This window comes from Lates calcarifer, linkage group LG16_LG22 (genome assembly GCF_001640805.2).
Source record: "Lates calcarifer isolate ASB-BC8 linkage group LG16_LG22, TLL_Latcal_v3, whole genome shotgun sequence".
Classification (NCBI taxonomy): domain Eukaryota; kingdom Metazoa; phylum Chordata; class Actinopteri; family Centropomidae; genus Lates; species Lates calcarifer.
Window position 1 is genome coordinate 442982 of NC_066848.1, and position 17542 is coordinate 460523.

Consider the following 17542-nt stretch of genomic DNA (forward strand, 5'->3'; position numbering starts at 1 on the left):
ATGGATGGATGGATGGATGGAGGAGAAAACAACACTCTCACACCCTCTGTCACTTTCTCTGTCATCCATCCATGAGGAAAGAGTCAGGACGGGTCGCAGAGTTTGTCCAGTTTTATTTCAGATTAACACGGACTGACTCTACCACCTGAGGACGGTAGAAATACACAAATATATACAACAGGTTAAAAACAGTGTGGATTGAAAAATGAATCTCTGCTGCTGTGATGAACAGAAGAACTATGTTCTACATTTCCTCTCATTACAGGGAGCTGTGGTTAAACAGCAGGAATAATCTCTGCTCTATAATCTCAAGGCTTTTTGCATCACGTTGCTGAACAGCCATTTTCTTTAATGAGTTTCAGGTGTGTGTGTTACTGTGTGTTACTGTGTGTCTGCGAGTCGTCTCCTCTTTCTTCTTCTATGGTTTAAATATAAGTTTGTGTTTATGTCGTCGTCGTGATCACCGGTCCAGCCAGCACAGCGACGGGTAGCGCTCAGTCAGAGTCCTGCGCAACTGAGCGCTCTGTGTCTTATCCCTGGTCTCCACCACACACTCCACCTGTCCACACACACACAGGTAATAAAGCAGAGTCAGGAGATAATGAGTTTCATTAAACAACATCCAACATGGCCGCTCTGGTACTAAAGGAGAGCTACAGTGTTTTTTAACCTGGATCTTATTTCCCATGTTTCTGGGTGTAAATGATTTAAACATTGTGATGGGATTCCTACAGAGAGGAAGATCCTTTCAGTTTAACCAGAAACATTCTGTACCAGACTCCACTGACAAAAACAGGGATTTAACCAGCAGCTGCAGGAACACCACTGCCTCCATCTGTTCCTGTGTTCTTGCAGTGTGAGCGAGTTTCTCTCTGGATAAACACTTTATTTGACTCTAAGTCCGACACGTCTATGGCACTGTAGGAAAGGTGGATGAGTGGATTTGTTGTGGAGGAGGAAAAAGAACGAGGTGAAGAGAGGGAGATTAGGTGCCTACCTTTGCCTTGAAGAGGTCTGACTTGTCGCCTGTGTCTCCGATGGCAGACGTCCAACAACCTGCGAGGAAGAAGACGGAAGATTAAAGTCTGGCATCGGGGAACATTTAACTTCAGCTGGCGTGAAGCGACAGAACAGAAACATCTTTGAACGGACGAGTACCTGACGTCCTCTCTGGACAGGACGTCCAGCAGCTTGGCCATGTCTCCCGGCCACTCTCCCAGCTGCACAGAGAACTTACTGACCCGGTCGTCCAGCACCAGGGCCCGGTCCATGCACTGCCGCACCAGCTCCAGCTCCATGTTGGCGCTGCTCACCACGACAGCGACCCTGCAGCAGGAACACAGAGAGGGAGGGAGTCTCTTCATCTGCAGCCAGACGGATTAACCCTCTCTCAGCTCTGAACATCAAGTCAACTCTCACTTTTTGCCTCTCAGCTCTGGCAGCTGTCCGGCCTAAGATGGCCGCCAGTCCCATGGCTCCTTCTGTGTCGACGGTGGAGCGTTCAAACTCCTGAAACCTGAGCATCGCCACCAGAGCGTCCTCCTCACTGCCAGAGCACAGGGAAGACATTCTCTTGATGAGTTCAGTCAAGTCATTTAAAAAGCTTTCCAGTGAAGCTGGACGGCGTTAACGTGCTCTACCTGACGGAGATGACTCTATCCACCAGCTTCTTCACCAGCTGGAAGGTGTTGATGCCCAGAGAGCGCTCCATCAGATCTGAGAACAGACACAGGATCAGCATGTGTTCAGCTCCTGCAGCGGAGACGTTAGAGGATGAGGATAAGACGGCTCTCACCTCCGTACAGTTTCCTGTTGGGGTTACTGTGCATGTCTTTGACTGGACTGTCTGTTTTCAGGGACTGGAGCAGCAGAGGGAAACCTTCTGGTTCAACCCCCTGAGGAAGGAAATCATGAACAGGACTGAGAGCTCTGCAGCCAGGCATGCTAACATGCTAGCATGCTAAGCAGGTATTCACCATGTTAGCATGCTAACATCTGCTAACAGGCTCAGCTGTGAGGCTGATGGAAATTTGTTGTGGCTACATGATCATTTCCCTTTTTTTCCATATCCCAGTTTATTATGAACCAAAGACCTGGAAAACTTCAGGACTGATTCACAGACTCCATCATCTACACTATGAATAATATTTAGAATATAAAATAATATGAAATATATAAAAACATTTTTATTGAATTCACCTGTAACATGTGGCGGCTCAGTCTACATAACAACAACATATTAAACACCTGTGTGATCCCTACGGTGGAAAGATTCAGGGAATTTTTTAGATGGAAACTTTCCATGGAAATGAACAAGAATGTATGGAAATTAAAAGGAATATTTGGGAATTAAAAGGAGTTACATGTCACACACATCAAACGTCTGCGTGAACTCACTATGACAACAATCTGTGAGTTGAGGTGTTTGATGGCGGCGGCGGTCCCGGCCAGCAGACCGTACTGTCCAGCCGCGGGGACGACCACCGCGTCCAGTTTGGACACCTGCTCGTAGATCTCCATGCCCACGGTGCCGAGTCCCGCCAGGTACGTCGCACTTTCATCTCTGGACACCAGGAGAGAAAGAAAGAAGAGATTTAGATCCAGAAACAGGAGCTGCATGTGAGGAGGTGAAGCTGAATCTGCAGCAGCTCTGTGAGACACAGCAGAGTCTGACCCTGACTCGACAGGTGAAGCACAGGTGTCGTTAAAGTGTATGTTCTGCACGCCGGCTCATTTAAACAGCTGTGAACAGATCCTTCCTTAATGTCATTAGTTGAACCTGAACTAATGAAGAGCAGATTATAACAGGTGTAGTGAAATGAAATCAGGAGGAGGCGGAGCGTCTGAGGCTGCAGGTCTGTCAGCCAATCACATCCAAACAACTTTCCTTTCCTTACACACACACGTTGTGAATGAACGTATATTTTAAGTGGAGACTGACTCTTCCAGGTACAGGTATCCGTTCTCCTTGGCCAGGTGGCGTGCGTGGTTCTGGGAGTCGTGGCCGGTGCTGCCGTAGGAGATGACCATGGCGCCGTAGTCTCTGTAGATCCGGAGGCGAGGCGAGGAGCAGCACGACGGCATGATGACGAACACGGGGATCTTCAGCTCCACAGCGTGGTGAGCCACGGCCATGGAGAAGTTACAGTCGGTGGCCACGATCACGCCCTTCCTCTGCTGCTCCTGCACCGACACAAAAACACAAACATTCACTCAGGTTACTTTGACCTTTGACCTAACGCTCTAACTCAAACAGCCGCTCTCCACAGCCTGACAAACATCCATTTGTCAAAGGAGACCTCCTAAACTAAAAACAAACTGAGCTAACGTCATCATCGAGCGTTACTTAATGCAATCTAATTTAGATTAATATGTAAAGGAAGCCCCAGCTCACAGAGAGGGAGCTGTTCTGGTGGGTCAGAGGTAGTTAGCTCACAGCTAACAGTGCTAACGTTGTCACAACAGGTTGCTGTCAGTGTCTTTGGCAGACCTGATGAGGCGTCGTCGTTCATTAAAGGGTTAAAGCTGTGTCCTGACAGAGGAGAGGATCTGGTCTTACCTGTGTGAGGGAGGCGAGCAGGTACAGAGCTCCTCTCTCCTTCACAGAGCCTGTGTAGTGCAGGTGTTCCTTCTTCAGGTAGATCTCCATCCCGTACTGTTTGGACAGTCTGGAGTACTGAACACACAGAGAGAAACAGCATTTAGTTCAGTTCATCTCCACAGTTAATGTAGTCTGGATTAGAGAACAGTTTTAAGGCTCAGTCTGGTTTTATCTCATCATCATGAGCAGACGATCCTCAGGCTGTTTTCAAGTCTCAGCTAAAAACCAAAAGCAGAGCCTCCAGACTTTCAGGTAAAAGTTTAAATCTCATCTTAAAACACACCTGAAAAAATCAGCCTGTAATCTCTGACTGACTGTTTCAGTGATTTTACTGTCTTTAAAACATATTTCTTATTTTCTCTGTTTTATTTGTCATCAGAAGACTCTGATTCAACTCACAAAATGTCTGCTGACAAGTCGTTCCACTTTTTTTTAGCTGCCTCACCCTCAGAGCTGCAGGAGCAACAGACTGTAAACTGGTCTGAAAATGATCGAACCACAAAGCTAACTGATGGAGGCAGAGCGACTGGTTTCTACCTGCTGAGTTAAAACAGACGGACAGTGTCAGCAGCCCGACAGGAGAGACTTTCTGTCTGCAGTGTTTCTGAAAAACTACTGAAAACTATTGTTGCTGCTGGCAACAGTTATGAAGTTACAGCTACACAACTCTGCAGAGGGCTTTTAATTTGAAATGACGGTCACAGGAAGCAGAGACAGTAATACCAGGCTGAAACGAGAGAGAGAGAGAGAGAAAGATAGATTTAACTTTACGTTTGATTTGTATTCGGGTCAAATCGTAAATCCTGTAAAGTTGTTACTGGCCGTATCTGTCAGAGGTCAGAGGTCAGAGGTTAACCCCCCTCCCTGCTATGTTATCGTACCGTGCAGGGCGTCTTCTGGATCCCGGTCTGGATCCTGAAGGCTGCAGCGCTGATGTCCTCGAAGCGGAGGTACTGGACCGGAGGTCTGGGGACGATCCTGAACTCGCTGACTCTCCTGGTTTTAGGCGGCTCCATGAGCATGATCTCTGGGACCCCCGTCACCTTGGTGTTGTGGACCCTCACGTCCCCGTTGAGAAGCTCCTCCTCGCCAAAGTCCTTCAGCCGCTCAGGTTCGATGAGCGTGGGTCTGCGGCCCGCGGTGCCGTTACTGACGGGGCCACATTTGTAGGAGGAGCCGGGATGACTGGGACCCAGCTGCAGCTCCTCTCTGACGGATGGAGACGAACAGAACGTAAGAATCTGCATGTGGAAAACTAAAGTCCTCTACTAAATCAGACACCTCAATCCTGTGAACTAAACTCTGAGATCGATAATCAGGTCGATATCTGACATTTGAGAGTTCAGTTTGTGACATTTTAACATAGTAATAATGTAAAAATGACGTGTGCACTGAGCTGTCACTTCAATCACACATTGTTCAACGTGAAACTTACATCAAGTAAATGACTGTTGAATAGTAGTTTGCTTGTGATCCAGCAGAGGGCGCTCCATCAGCTCGACCTGCTGAGCTCTCAGAAAGCTAAGCTAATAATGCAGTATTTTTTGTTATGAAAACGGAGGATAGTTAGCAGAGAAAATATCTGAGGAGCAGCGAGCGGACGTGTTCTGGGTTCTCGCAAAGTCACGAATAAATAAAAGACTGTTTGTCGACAATAAGGAAATAATGATGTGTTGTGGTGTTTTGACAGCAGGCCAGAGCACTCAACTTAATCTGAACAAATTGTGGTTCATTTTGAATTAGTTTGACGTGACAGCTCTGCTGTGCGCATTGTTTATTTATTTACTAATTATTTATTAAAGTTTACAAATGTGTGTTCTCTCTGAGAAACAAGCAGATGCAGCTGATAAAGGCTGTAAACATGCTACAACTAACCAGCGGCTAAATCAGAGATGCTAAATGTAAGCTAGCTAACACTGATTCACTGCCTCTTTGTAACCCTAATAATTAATAATAACATCCCCTCTGATTCACTAAATTCAAATGATACACTGAAGCTGCAGCATCAGAGCGAACTCAGTGAACTGACCTCCACCTCCACACACACACACACACACACACACACACAATCCTTCACACAAGATGAATTAATTCATCTTTCACATCGAACCAGCTTCCACTCACTGAGACAGATTATATCTATAAGTCAACTTATGATTCATTTGGCTCTTTTTAGGAGACATGAGCGATTAAAGCAGCAGTTTAGGCCTGAAAGGCAGGACAGGCTGATTTATAACAGGTCAGTAAATGAGTCAGTCCAACTGCGTCTACTTTCTCTGATGACGCTGCATAAAACTGGATTAAACATCAGACTTGTTTTCAGTTGTTTCTGTAACAGCGTTGTTAGGAGGCCGTCTGCGCAGGAGAAACAGAATAATAGGATTACAGCCATCGGAGATTAACCCTGTCACTAAAGCAGATCACAAATGGTTAACAGCTAAGTTTGAAACTTTGAATAAGGCCGTGTGGTGGAGGCAGGCCAGACGGATTCAGATCTGCAGTAAAAAACTAAACAGACACTCATGACAGTCCAGACACAGCTGAGTAACTTTAACCAAGAAATAATATTTAAATTAAATGGCATCAAAAGGCCACCAGGTGGAGCAGCTCTCCCAAACATCCTCTGAATTTCCCTCAGTGCAGAGAACATCCCTGTCTATTTTTATCACAATGATCTGCCGTAAACAATAGCACCACCTTTCACCTCGTCCCCTGGGTCCATACCTGCTCTCTGCCCCAGTTATCAGTCACTCTCAGAGCGTTATTTATGACTGAATAGAAAAACCCAAGGCTGCACCTGCGATTAGCTCTGGTTCAAAAGCAGAGTTCAAAACCCACATCAAACGAGGGGGGAAAGAGCAGCACAACAGCCTCAAAAGACGAAGTGAGGAGGTAAAAAAAGCAGAGGAGACATTTCAGCCCACCAGGCGTCCATCACTGCACCATCTCAGCTTCTTAACGTCCTTTAAAAGAATAAATGACCCTGCTGCTTCCTTCTCCTTCACTTCATGACCCTGATTGTTGCTGGCGTCGTTTTAAGGCGACAACTCTCTCACACCCTTTAACACACGGAGCACCTGAGGGTTTGGATACCTGGCTGATGTTCTTTGTCTGCTGTGTTCAAAGACAATTGTCCAAAACTGACAATCACAGTGGAGGAGGAGGAACTCACACTCCTGTTTGAGCCTTCACATTTTATCATTTTTATAGTGCAGAAAGCAGAAACAGAGCTGCATTACGTTTTGAATTCTCTGGCCTTTCTCCAAACCTGTCAATTACCTCTGAACAAACAGGAGGACAACGTAGACGAACAGGCGAAGGAGAAAGTCTATCAAGACTTGGAAAGTGGGGAGCAGCACTCCTCTACAAGAAGCTGGAGCTGAGGAAGAGGAGGAAGAAGACAGGGGAGACGGAAGAGGAGGAGGAGGAGGAGGAGGAGGAGGAGGAGGAGGTCATTTCTGCTGCAGATCTGGATGAAGAAGAGGAAGTTTGGGGGAAACTGTTTGAGGAGAAAGACGATGATCAGAGGGAACCACAGCAGCCAGACCTGGATCTGGAGGTGTAGTGGATTTCTGTTCTTGAGGAGGAGATGGAGGGTTTGAGGGTGTGTTTGTTTGTGGAGGAGGGATGGAGGCAGCTGAAGACAGAGGCTCTGATGCTGTCAAAGTCGCTTCTACCTCTGAACTCTGTAAATCTGTCTCTACAGGACTGATCTGGGTTGAGGAGAGGTCTGCGGGATCCTGGGGGCTACCTGTTGTAATTTCCCACCTCTGCCAGAAGGGGTCATTCTCCTCGCTGTCTTTAAGCGCAGGTCTGGGTGAGTACAAACGCTCGAGTCGCTCGCTCAAGTAGCTGGAGTAGAACAACTGGGCGGCAAAGTTCATCGTGGCGGCAGCGCCGGCTCCTACAGTCCGACGAGTGTCTGTGTCTGAATCCCTCTCCTGCTCCAGCCGCTGTGCTGTGTCCGAGGGATGACAGGACACTGACTGCTGCCGCTGCCACGCCGTAACGTCCCCTGACCCAGCGCCCTCCCTCCCTCTCTCCCTGCCCCACAGGGCTATTTAAGAAGGGATTACCCAGGGACACATGCTCCGCGGCTCTGCAGCGTCTCTCCGGTGGCCTGGCTCCTCCCTGGACTCTATTCCTGGGCCCAGACTGGGATTACTTCCCCTTTCTGTGACGTAGTACTAATCAGACAATCTAAAGAGATAGATACAGACTTAGAGTTTATCTAGGGAGCAGTGATCTGGAGGCTCAACCACACAGGGGATAGGACTGTGGATGGAGGATCAGGAGTGAAGGATTGTGGGGTGAAGGGAGCCAAAAGGGTGGAGGAGGTGGAGGAGCAGGCTCCGATCTGAATCCTGTGCCACCAAAAGATTTTTATCTGCTTTTTCCACATCCAGAGTCAAGATGCTCTGCACTTTACCTCAGACTGCTCTCTGTGAGGGCAGCAGATGATTTCATGCTCATCTCTCATCTGTAAGAAAGTGAAGCAGGTTGTTGCTGTAGAAGAACAAAACTTCCCCTAAATAAATCTGAGCAACACAAACTGTACGTGTTGAGTTCCTACGTGCACAGACAGGCTGCCAGACAGATAACACGGACTTCAGGGAAAGAGGAGGAGAGGTCAATTAGGAGTACAAGTCCAGATCCTTATTCAGCCCGGACTGGATGTCCACTGTGTCCCTGAAATGTGAACTGAGGAGGGACAGTGGTGACAGCATCCACAGGCTTCTTCAAGGTAACGAGTGCGTCCCAACTCAAATCACTACAGGAAAGTGTATAATCAGAGATAATCCCTTTAGCAGACATGGCTCACAGGTAAATCTGAGTGTAGTGAATGGAGGACAGGATGGGTGGAGTAACGGAGCAGCGTCACCTTAAACTAATGTTCAGAGGTTTTCCTCTTCATCTGTGTGAAATGTAGAATTGGTTACAAGCTGATTTTAAATAGAAATTTGTGTTTACTTCACCTGCATCTTACACTGACATCACCAACCCACTGACGTTAATAGAGTCTGTAGAATGTGGGACTACAGCGTCTAAACCGTGTATGTAATCTACAAACATCAGAAACATATTTTCAAAAACTCATTTCTGATCATTTATCTGCGCCTTTACTTTTAGTGAAGTGATAATTTCTGGTGTGAATTTGGAGTCATTGGGTCACGTGTCATGGAAGCTGAAAAATGCTAACTTTCCCATAAAGTTATTAATATACTACAGAGGACACAATAAAATACTGAACACATCTTAAATGTTTACTGTGATTTTCTGTGGTAATTTAATGACGGTTCCTGAGTGAAAGCCGTGTACATCAGACAGGTGTCTGTTGACCGTCGCACAATCTGAAGAACGTGCGGCGCCAGGTAGGAAGCTAGCTACGGTGTTAGCATGCTAACGACAAACGGTGAATCAACAAAAACCTCAGGAATGAATTACCTTTTCTCCGGAGAATCACATTCTGTTCTTACGTTTCGTGTCCTCACATCTTGACGACTGTTCAGTTTTTCGTTTCTCTCCGGCCTGGTGCAGAGTGTCGCCTCTCGCTCGGATGGTGTTTACGGACGCCATGACAGTTCCCAAGAGTGAAGCCCAAAGCATTTCTATCGCCCCCTGGTGGCTGGCTGCGGTACAGGTCATCCCCCGTGTTAGTGGACGTGAACCAACCTAAAACATCAAAGTACACGTCAAACATTTTCCCCCAAAGATGATTTGAGTTGATTTAGGTTGTTAGGCACGTATTAGTTATTTGATGTCATATAACGGGAAATGTAGTGACTTACAACAACTCGTGATTGGTCGGGCGGGAGTATGGGCGGGAATTCTACACAGACGCTCAAACGTCCGATCACTACTGCGCAGACTCTAGCTCCAAATGACGTCACCACAAATGGCTAGATATGGCCGTTCGTATTCACCTTAGCTGGGCGAAGACCGCTAGTTAAGCTAAGGCTAGCTTTATTCAAGCTTATATCAGGGGTACATGTTTTTACCAGCAGGTGCTAACGTTAGCTAGGTTAGCTGGCTAACATTAGCATCTGCTGGTATCAAACCTTTTCTTTATTCGTTTAGAAAGTGCTCCTTATCAACAGCAGCCATTTCCTCTTCTGCATATATGATGAGGTGAGTAGTGAATACGCCGTCCTCCAGAGAGGCCCTTCAGTCAAGCTGATAATAGTTATTGTAAGTACAGCAAATCTACAATAGGATTAGGACACAGCTGAGGGAAACCAAAGGTCAACTAATGAAGGTGGAGCTTTGTTTCTCTTGATGGAGTAACACACTTCACACACACACAAACACACACTCCACCCAAAATTAGATTTAGCTCCTTACAGAAGTGACAGGAAGGTGGTGTATGCCAGAGGGCAGGTACAGAGCTGAGCTGACTTCCTGGCACCAGGTGGGTTTAGTGAGGTCCACGTTCAGGTGGACTGGATAAAACCATGAGGGTCTCCTTCACCTGTCCACCTGGTCCTCACAACGACAGGGTTCACACTGAACACAACACACAGACGACGACCAGAAGGTGACCCTCTATCACACCACAGACCAGTATCCCATCATCCTCTGGGGCTGTGTGTTGGTGTAGACACAGGACCTGAACCAGTCAGCCCCTGGATCACAGGATGAACTTTGACCCACATTTACACAGATTATTATGTTTCATATAAAACTCTACTGAAATAAAAATAAAGCTCCACTTTATTATTTCACGTTTTAATCAGTGTTTTCTAACTTTACTATTGTCTTTTTATTCTTGCTCTGCACGTTAATGTTAATGAGTAATGAAAACAACCTTTATATTAAACAAACGTGTGAATGTGAAATAGAATTTTCTGCCTGAGGAAAAAAGATTTTCTCTTAAACGTGTTTAGGAAACCTTTTCTCTGTGTCCTGACAGGATGAGGTGATTCCTGTATCTGTTTATTTATCAGCTGTGAAACAGAGACGTCTCCTCTCTGATCCCTCCTCTGACTTTTCCTCCAGTTTTGTTTTAACCTGTAGATCTGATTAAGAGCACGAGGCTGCAGAATGAAGTCTGGCTTAACGTCGACGACCACGTTAACTGTACGTAACAGCCTCTGCTGTGTCTGAGTGTGGGTGAGTCAGAGAAGTCAGTTCAGACTGAAAACAGGAACTAATCCATGTGATAATAAAGGCCGTTCTCTGCTGCTGAACTGATTTGGATTCAACTGAAACTGATTTTCCCAGAAAAATCCATCAACGCAAAAGAACATAAATTCAGCTTTTTGACAACTTGTTTTTCAAACATTGGATTGAATTAATGTTTGACTTTGATTTCAAAAATTTAAAAAGAGGGTTAATAAATCTGGAAATAAATGTACAGATATTAAAAAAACCCAGAGGTGTGGGAACAGAAGCAAAATAAGTGATAAATATCTTCTAATAAAGATATCGTTTTGCTGATGCATGTTGTGGTTCTTCTTCCAAATACCTTCACATTTTGCACAACATTCTTCTTCTGCGCCCCCTGGTGGCTCAGTGGAGAACTGCATCATTCAGGACACAGGATGGTGCAAAACTCTTACATGGAAAACACGTTTTTATTACTGACTTTTTATTCCATCAATGTCATTAATCCTCATTACACTGAAAAATGAGAGTGAGAGATTCTCCTGGTTTTTATTGAAAAGTTAAAGAAAATGAAACTCGGACCTCTTTGTCTCTGAAAAAGGAAGAAGTGAAGTTTTCTTCCTAAAGACAAAATTCAGGCTTTTTTTTTAGCAGCCTCAGTGTGAAGTGAAAATGCCAGAGGCCACAGATACAACACAAAACTTTGAGCACATAAAAGCAGAGTCTTTGTGACTGTAGCAGCTCTGAGATCTGAGTCCCTCCCCTGTACATCCCTCCCGCCCCTTCTCAGATACTGAGCTTTTTGTTCTGCATCTAATGTTTTCATTAGGAAACTGGGCGCAACCAAGTCAAGGAGGGAAGGATTAGAGAGTGAGAGAGAGAGCGAACGCAGGGAAGAGGAGAAGAAATCATTCAGTTTTCACTCTGGTTCTGAATTAGAGGAGATTTCTCTTCGTTTTCTTCTCTTCTTCGTCACCAGGTTTCCCTCCTCACTATGATCTGCCCCCCCACCTCCTCGATCGGACTCCTCCTCCTCCTGATTGGCTACGCTGCGGCAGGTAAGCGAGCTCGGGTGGGGTCTGCAGGACGCAGGGGTCAGAGGTCAGACAGGAAGCTGAGCAGATGAGTGTTTGGTGATTTTCTGATGCATGATGTCTGAGCTGCACAGTTCACTACATCTGATGTATTTCCCAGATGTGTGTGAGTGTGTGTGGATGAACACACATGAAGCTGAACTGACATCATACATGTGGCTGTGTGTGTGTTCACAGCATCTGTTCCTAATTTAACCACAGCTCTGGCTACGTTTAATCTAATGTACCGTCAGAGCTCCAAACAATCACTCCTCCTCTCGTCCATTATCTTCACCCTCCTCCTCCTCCTCCGCTTTGTTTACAACGTTTCTATAATCCAGTGGAAACTCACAAAAATGTGGGCCAATCCTCCAGAGCCCAATCTGTGAGTGACGGCTGCAAGTGTGAATTACACTGACTTCATACTGCAAGAATGGACGACTGCAGGAACTACACACAAAACGTACTGACACAGCATTTCACCTCATTTCAGATTCATTTAGAGAAGAACATCTAAAAAGGTTCAAAGTTTGAGTCTCAGTATCTTGAAAAAAAGGAAGATCTCAATGTAAATGGACTCAGAGTGAAAACAAATGTAGAGGAAAACATAGAAAAGCCCTGACCTCTGTGTCTGCCTCCTTGTGCTGTAGAAACAGGTTTGCACATTTTAATTTCTTGCTCATAAAATGGACAAAACCTGAAGATGATTTCTGTTAAAGCTGAGGTGTGAGTGCATTTTAACAAACTGGACTGAAGCGTTCATCTGCTCCTTTATTCTCCTCTGACGGTGCCTGTTAACCTCCAGGGCAGAACATTTCTGGTAAATTTCCAGAAACTTTCCATGGGAAGTTAAGCTGGGGAATTTGTTGGAATTTACAGGAATGAATGGGAAATGTTGGGTAATTTAGACAAACAGATGGAGCAGGTGTCACTGTTCTGTAGAATAAGAGGAAACTAAACAACTGGAACAGCTGAGCTAGCACCATGTTAGCTAGCCTCTTAAACTGTCAATGAAACAGTATTAGCTAGCTTACATTTAGCATATGTGATTTAGCAGCTAGCTCGCTGCTGTATAAACACATATATCTGTATTTGTTGCTGGTTAAACTTTAGTAGCACAGATCAGCATTCATCATTCATCAGCACGTCTCCCCCTCCCAGAGAGAAGAGCGCTGTGGTTTTCAGGGTGGAGGGATCTGATCTGGAAACAGTCTGTTACAGCTGAGGATTGTGGTTGTTGTGAAATGCAACAACAACAAAAAACCCACCATTTTGATAAGTTAAAAATCTGCTCCTGCCTCCAGCTCCCAGAGAGGAAACGCTCATGTCTTTTGCAGACGTCTGATAATTCATCCGTCTCTGTAGAAACCAAAGCAGCTGAACGTCTGCTCTGTCTGATGAAGCTACTGCACCTTTCATTCATCTGTCGCTGGGTCTTGGCCTGCGTCCTGCATGTAGTGAGCTCACCCCCCTCCGCCCTGCGTAATGGAGCTTGTAAAATGTTTCCATGGGATATTGTTGTGAAATGAAGGCAGGCTGATGCCGAGGCACGGCCAAACATGTGAGGACAACGTACAGAATAAGATCCAGGAATCAGCTCAGACTTTACTGCAGAGGGAGGAACAGATTTGAAGGGTGTGTGTGTGAACTAAATGATGTTAAAGTGACTGTTGGAGCAGATTCCTCCTCAAGGAAACTACTGTCATCCTCCGTCTGTCTGATGTGAAGATGGTGAAGTTCACCGCTGTAAACCTGAACAAAGCCACAGTCTGTGTTTATCTGACCGACAGCCTTATTTCCATGTGAAGCTGTTTTCCAACAGGAAGAGAGGACAAACTGAGTCAGACAGAGATGAAGGAAAAGGTTCATCCAGAGAGATTTAAAGTCGACCTGTCTCATTCTGCTCAAACAAAGGTCAAAGACCAGGAAAGGAAAGTGAGTTTAGAGTTCAGCTTCAAACAGATCAGAGTTTCTGAATGTTGGTTTTAGAAGAAAACTGGACCTAAAGTGTTTTTGCAAACTGTACTTTTCCAGCAGAAAAGGTGAAAGCACATCCTTGTTTGGTCACTGGCGAGCAGCCACGGTATGAGAGGAATGATACTGACAGAGGCGAACCGACGCCGCCTCAGGATCATTAACAACCCGCTCCCAGGCCATCAGCTGTACGCATCCACTCCAAGTGCTTTATCTGAATAAGAGCGACGGCGGCGCTGCCAGCAGCCAGGCACACAACCACTGAGAACTCTGCTCATTTATAAAGAACAAATGGGATCAATGGGAGCTTGGCCTGCAGCCACGGAGAAGGTGTTAGGAAATGGAAGCCGAGTCCTGCGAGAGAACGCAGGCTTCGCCTCAAATATGTCGGCTTCAAAGAGAAACAGATAATTGGAAACAGTGAAGGGAAAACGGCTCGAACAAAGAACGAGGCCTCCCCTCCTCCATCCCTCCCTCCATCCCCCCCTCCATCCATCTCCACCCGGCTGCAGTTCACACCGTCAGGCTCTTCCTCTGTGTCCTGACTGATGCTCAGGCTGGTCTCTGCTGCTGTTCTGAGAAAAACTTGTGAGTTAATGAAAGAAAATAAAACACATTCATGTGATGATTTGAGTTGGAAACAAAGGAAATGATCCAAACTGTAGTTTTCTTCCTGTTTGAGACTTTACACCACAGTTTGTTTTTACTTCTTTTTTCTTGTATTGTTGCACTGACGCTTTACATTTTAGCTCAAACTACCTGATACCTGTGGAGGTAAAGGCTGCTCAGGTGAGAGTGTGATGTTTGGATCGTCCGGTGCACTGAACATTCACTCAGATCTGTTTCTGTTCTGTTTCCAGGTCCTGAGCCAGACCTGCGGCCTCGGGCGGTGCGTTCAAGTGCCTGTCAGGAGCACACGAACCTTCACAGCCGGCTGGATGTGGTAGAGAAGGTGCTGTTTCCAAACCAAGCTCACACTCTGCCCTCAGCGGTTTGAAACCAAACAGGGATTCAGGATTCATTAGGAAATGTCAGCTCTCTTTCTCCGCCAAAAAAATCCTCAGCGTTTCCTGTCAGGGACGAACGCCACCTCCCTCTGACTTACCGAGCAAAAATCCCCAACTTTTTCCAAAACACCGATGAAGTTTGTCCACATTCATCACATCTGACAAACCTCAGACTCACTCTGACCTCAGCTATGAGCTGTTTTGAGCGACTGTATTATTCATGAGTGTTGATTTTATTATTCATACTACAACTTATTAATGTATTATTCAACCATCAACCACACAAATATGTCCTCTCTCTGCTGCAGAAAGTGGAGGACACCGTTGAGAAGCTGGAGGCCGAGCTCGCTGCTCTCCTGGATGAAATTGAAGCCCCAAAGTGGCGCCCCCTGTTGGACAATACAGGAAAGACAGCTGTGGACATCCTGGAGGACCCAGAGCAGAGGGGCCAGTCCTGAACCAACCAGAGAGACTCAGAGGGCTCCTGAACCTGGACTTTGAAGGATTAAATCTGTTTCTAGAAAGTGTGTGAATGCATAAATGTATCTGTGCAGCAAAAAGAAGTTTTTGTCTTAAAGGAGGAGGCAGTTCTTTGCACAAATCCGAGCTTGTCTGCATTATTTACTCTGACTAATCCTGTGAAAGCCTCAGTCTTAGATTCAGTTCCAGATTCTAACCCACTGCAGAGGCACAGCTCATGTTTACAAAGCCAGTCAAAGAGATTAATTCACTGTGGACGTCTCAGCTCCCACCCCTGCCCTCCATCGCCCTCTACTGCTAAACTTTACCGCTGCACCTGAGTGGAAATGACAAGAGACACAGGTGTAAAATGACTGGAAGGAGTTTTATTTCTTTATCAAAGCAGTTAAAGCAGCATGTTTTCAACACACAGAGCAGTTTCAGTTGGTACAGTAACAAGGCTTTCACTGATTCCCTGTAAAAATCCTGCAGCACAAGAACATTATGCAAAATAGGATCACGAGGAGGGAAAGAGTGAGCGTAAATCACGTTTTCTTCTCGGTTTGTTTTCTTAACAGGGCACTGAGTTTCAAACTGTATCCACAGAGGTAAGACATCTACAGTATGGTACGCCTCGCGAGCATCAGTCAGGTTGAACAGGGAGACATGCTGTCGCTGGTCAAACACTAGCACAATGCCTTTTTATTTATTTATTTTTTTGGAAACACCTAACAGCATCCAGAACATTAACACACAAAGAAACATGTCAGGAGGGTTTGCAAGCACGGTCCAATCAGGAATGATCACTGATATCAAAACTGCAGATTAGTACTGTAATTTAGAGAAAAGCTACACTTAAATTAACTGTCAAAATCAGTTTTTATCCATTTACAAATGATTAACATATAATTACACATCCACCAAGCCTATGTTGATTCTGATGTGTAGTCTTAGAAATAACTCAGCTTTCTTTTCCACAAATGGAGACATTCAGTGTTTTAATAATGCAGCAAATTCAGTGTTGGGGTGAAGTGAAAACCTGCCCCAGTTCCAATTTCTTCTTCTTCCTTTGCTGCACAGACAATAACTCAACACTTAAAACCCACAACAGAGCGTCGCACACAGCCGCTGACCTCATTACCACTCACACAGCAAGAGTACGGGTCTGTACACTCCAACAGAGCATTGAGACGACGTACAGGATGCCAGAAGGTACTGCATATCACCTAAAAATATCATGCCGTCCATAGAACACTGGGATTATACGATTTTGTACAGTTTAAAGTTCACAAAACTCACTGTCCAGAAACAGTCACGCAGGTCAGTTATACTCTGATTTGAACTGCGTCAATAACCAGGTGAGCATCGAGGTATGCTATTACCAAAAGCTTGTGCATGCACAAATCAGCCAGTAAGGCTCAAGCTCAAGGCTTTGGCAGGAACAGGCTTATACTGTAAAGGTACATGCAGAAAAAAGCGCAGGGCTCGATACTATTAAATTAATCACGTTTTCTGGCAAACCTGGAAGATGCCACTTTATATCCCTTTAAAGAAGCTTATTAATCTAATCATGATGTATAAGTGTTTCAAGAAATACTTCTACAGTTTGGGAGGTACACTTACTAGCTTTATTTAGGAGGGTGAAATGAGGAGATAGCTACCGCTAATGCTAGCAAGCTAATCTGCTAGCATGTTTACTAGTATCACTGGTCGTAAAAAAACAATGTTATTACCAGTGTTGGGCAAGTTAAAAACATTATATGCTACTTGTTAGTTTAGTTTTGTTACAGGGATAAACAGCTAGCTTAATGTTAGCGCCTGATGACTGCTCACACAACCAGTGGCTAACGTTAGCATGCTACATGTAATTAAGATAACTCTGGAGAATTCAGTGTTCAGTGTGGAACATTTACAGAGATCTGTTGGTAGGAATCACCTGAAACTGATCATTGTTGTGTTTGAGCAGTTTATACCTACAGAGGGAGCGGGTCTCATCCACGGAGTCCACCATGTTTCTACAGTAGCCAGAACGGACAACTGAACCAAACAGAGGCTGAGTACAGGAGCCACAGCCTGTTACATGTCAGCTTTCATCTCCAGTTTTACAGATTAACAACTAAATCCAATATCTAAACATACATCGTTTCCCCGAGGGTGACTGTTAGGTGGTGGTGTGGTTGTATAATAATTAATAATAATCAGCAAACTCACAGGAAAGGACTTGGACCCCTGACAGCCACCGTAGACTCTCTTCAGTGTGAAGAGGCTCTACCACAAGGATTTTTTTAAACAGAGAAGCAGAGCCTCCAGGCTTTATGCTAAGC

The 17542-nt window shown here is 45.4% G+C and overlaps 2 protein-coding genes across 2 annotated transcripts; one reads left to right on the forward strand and one right to left on the reverse strand.

Moving 5' to 3' along the window:
• Positions 1-96: 96 nt before the first annotated feature.
• On the reverse strand, positions 97-8933 carry LOC108885143 (uncharacterized). Its single transcript, XM_018679341.2, is given in 13 exon segments — positions 97-559; positions 998-1027; positions 1029-1056; positions 1159-1326; positions 1420-1451; positions 1453-1546; positions 1641-1716; positions 1796-1895; positions 2398-2563; positions 2942-3183; positions 3560-3676; positions 4483-4810; positions 7370-8933. Coding segments are annotated over 13 exon segments (1596 nt in total). The 5' UTR covers positions 7486-8933; the 3' UTR covers positions 97-460.
• A 2575-nt stretch (positions 8934-11508) lies between these two features.
• On the forward strand, positions 11509-15360 carry LOC108885142 (placenta associated 9). The gene is made up of 3 exons (XM_018679340.2): positions 11509-11763; positions 14613-14704; positions 15068-15360. Exons 1-3 carry the CDS (start codon positions 11700-11702, stop codon positions 15215-15217), a joined length of 306 nt encoding a protein of 101 aa, XP_018534856.1. The 5' UTR covers positions 11509-11699; the 3' UTR covers positions 15218-15360.
• Positions 15361-17542: the final 2182 nt, after the last annotated feature.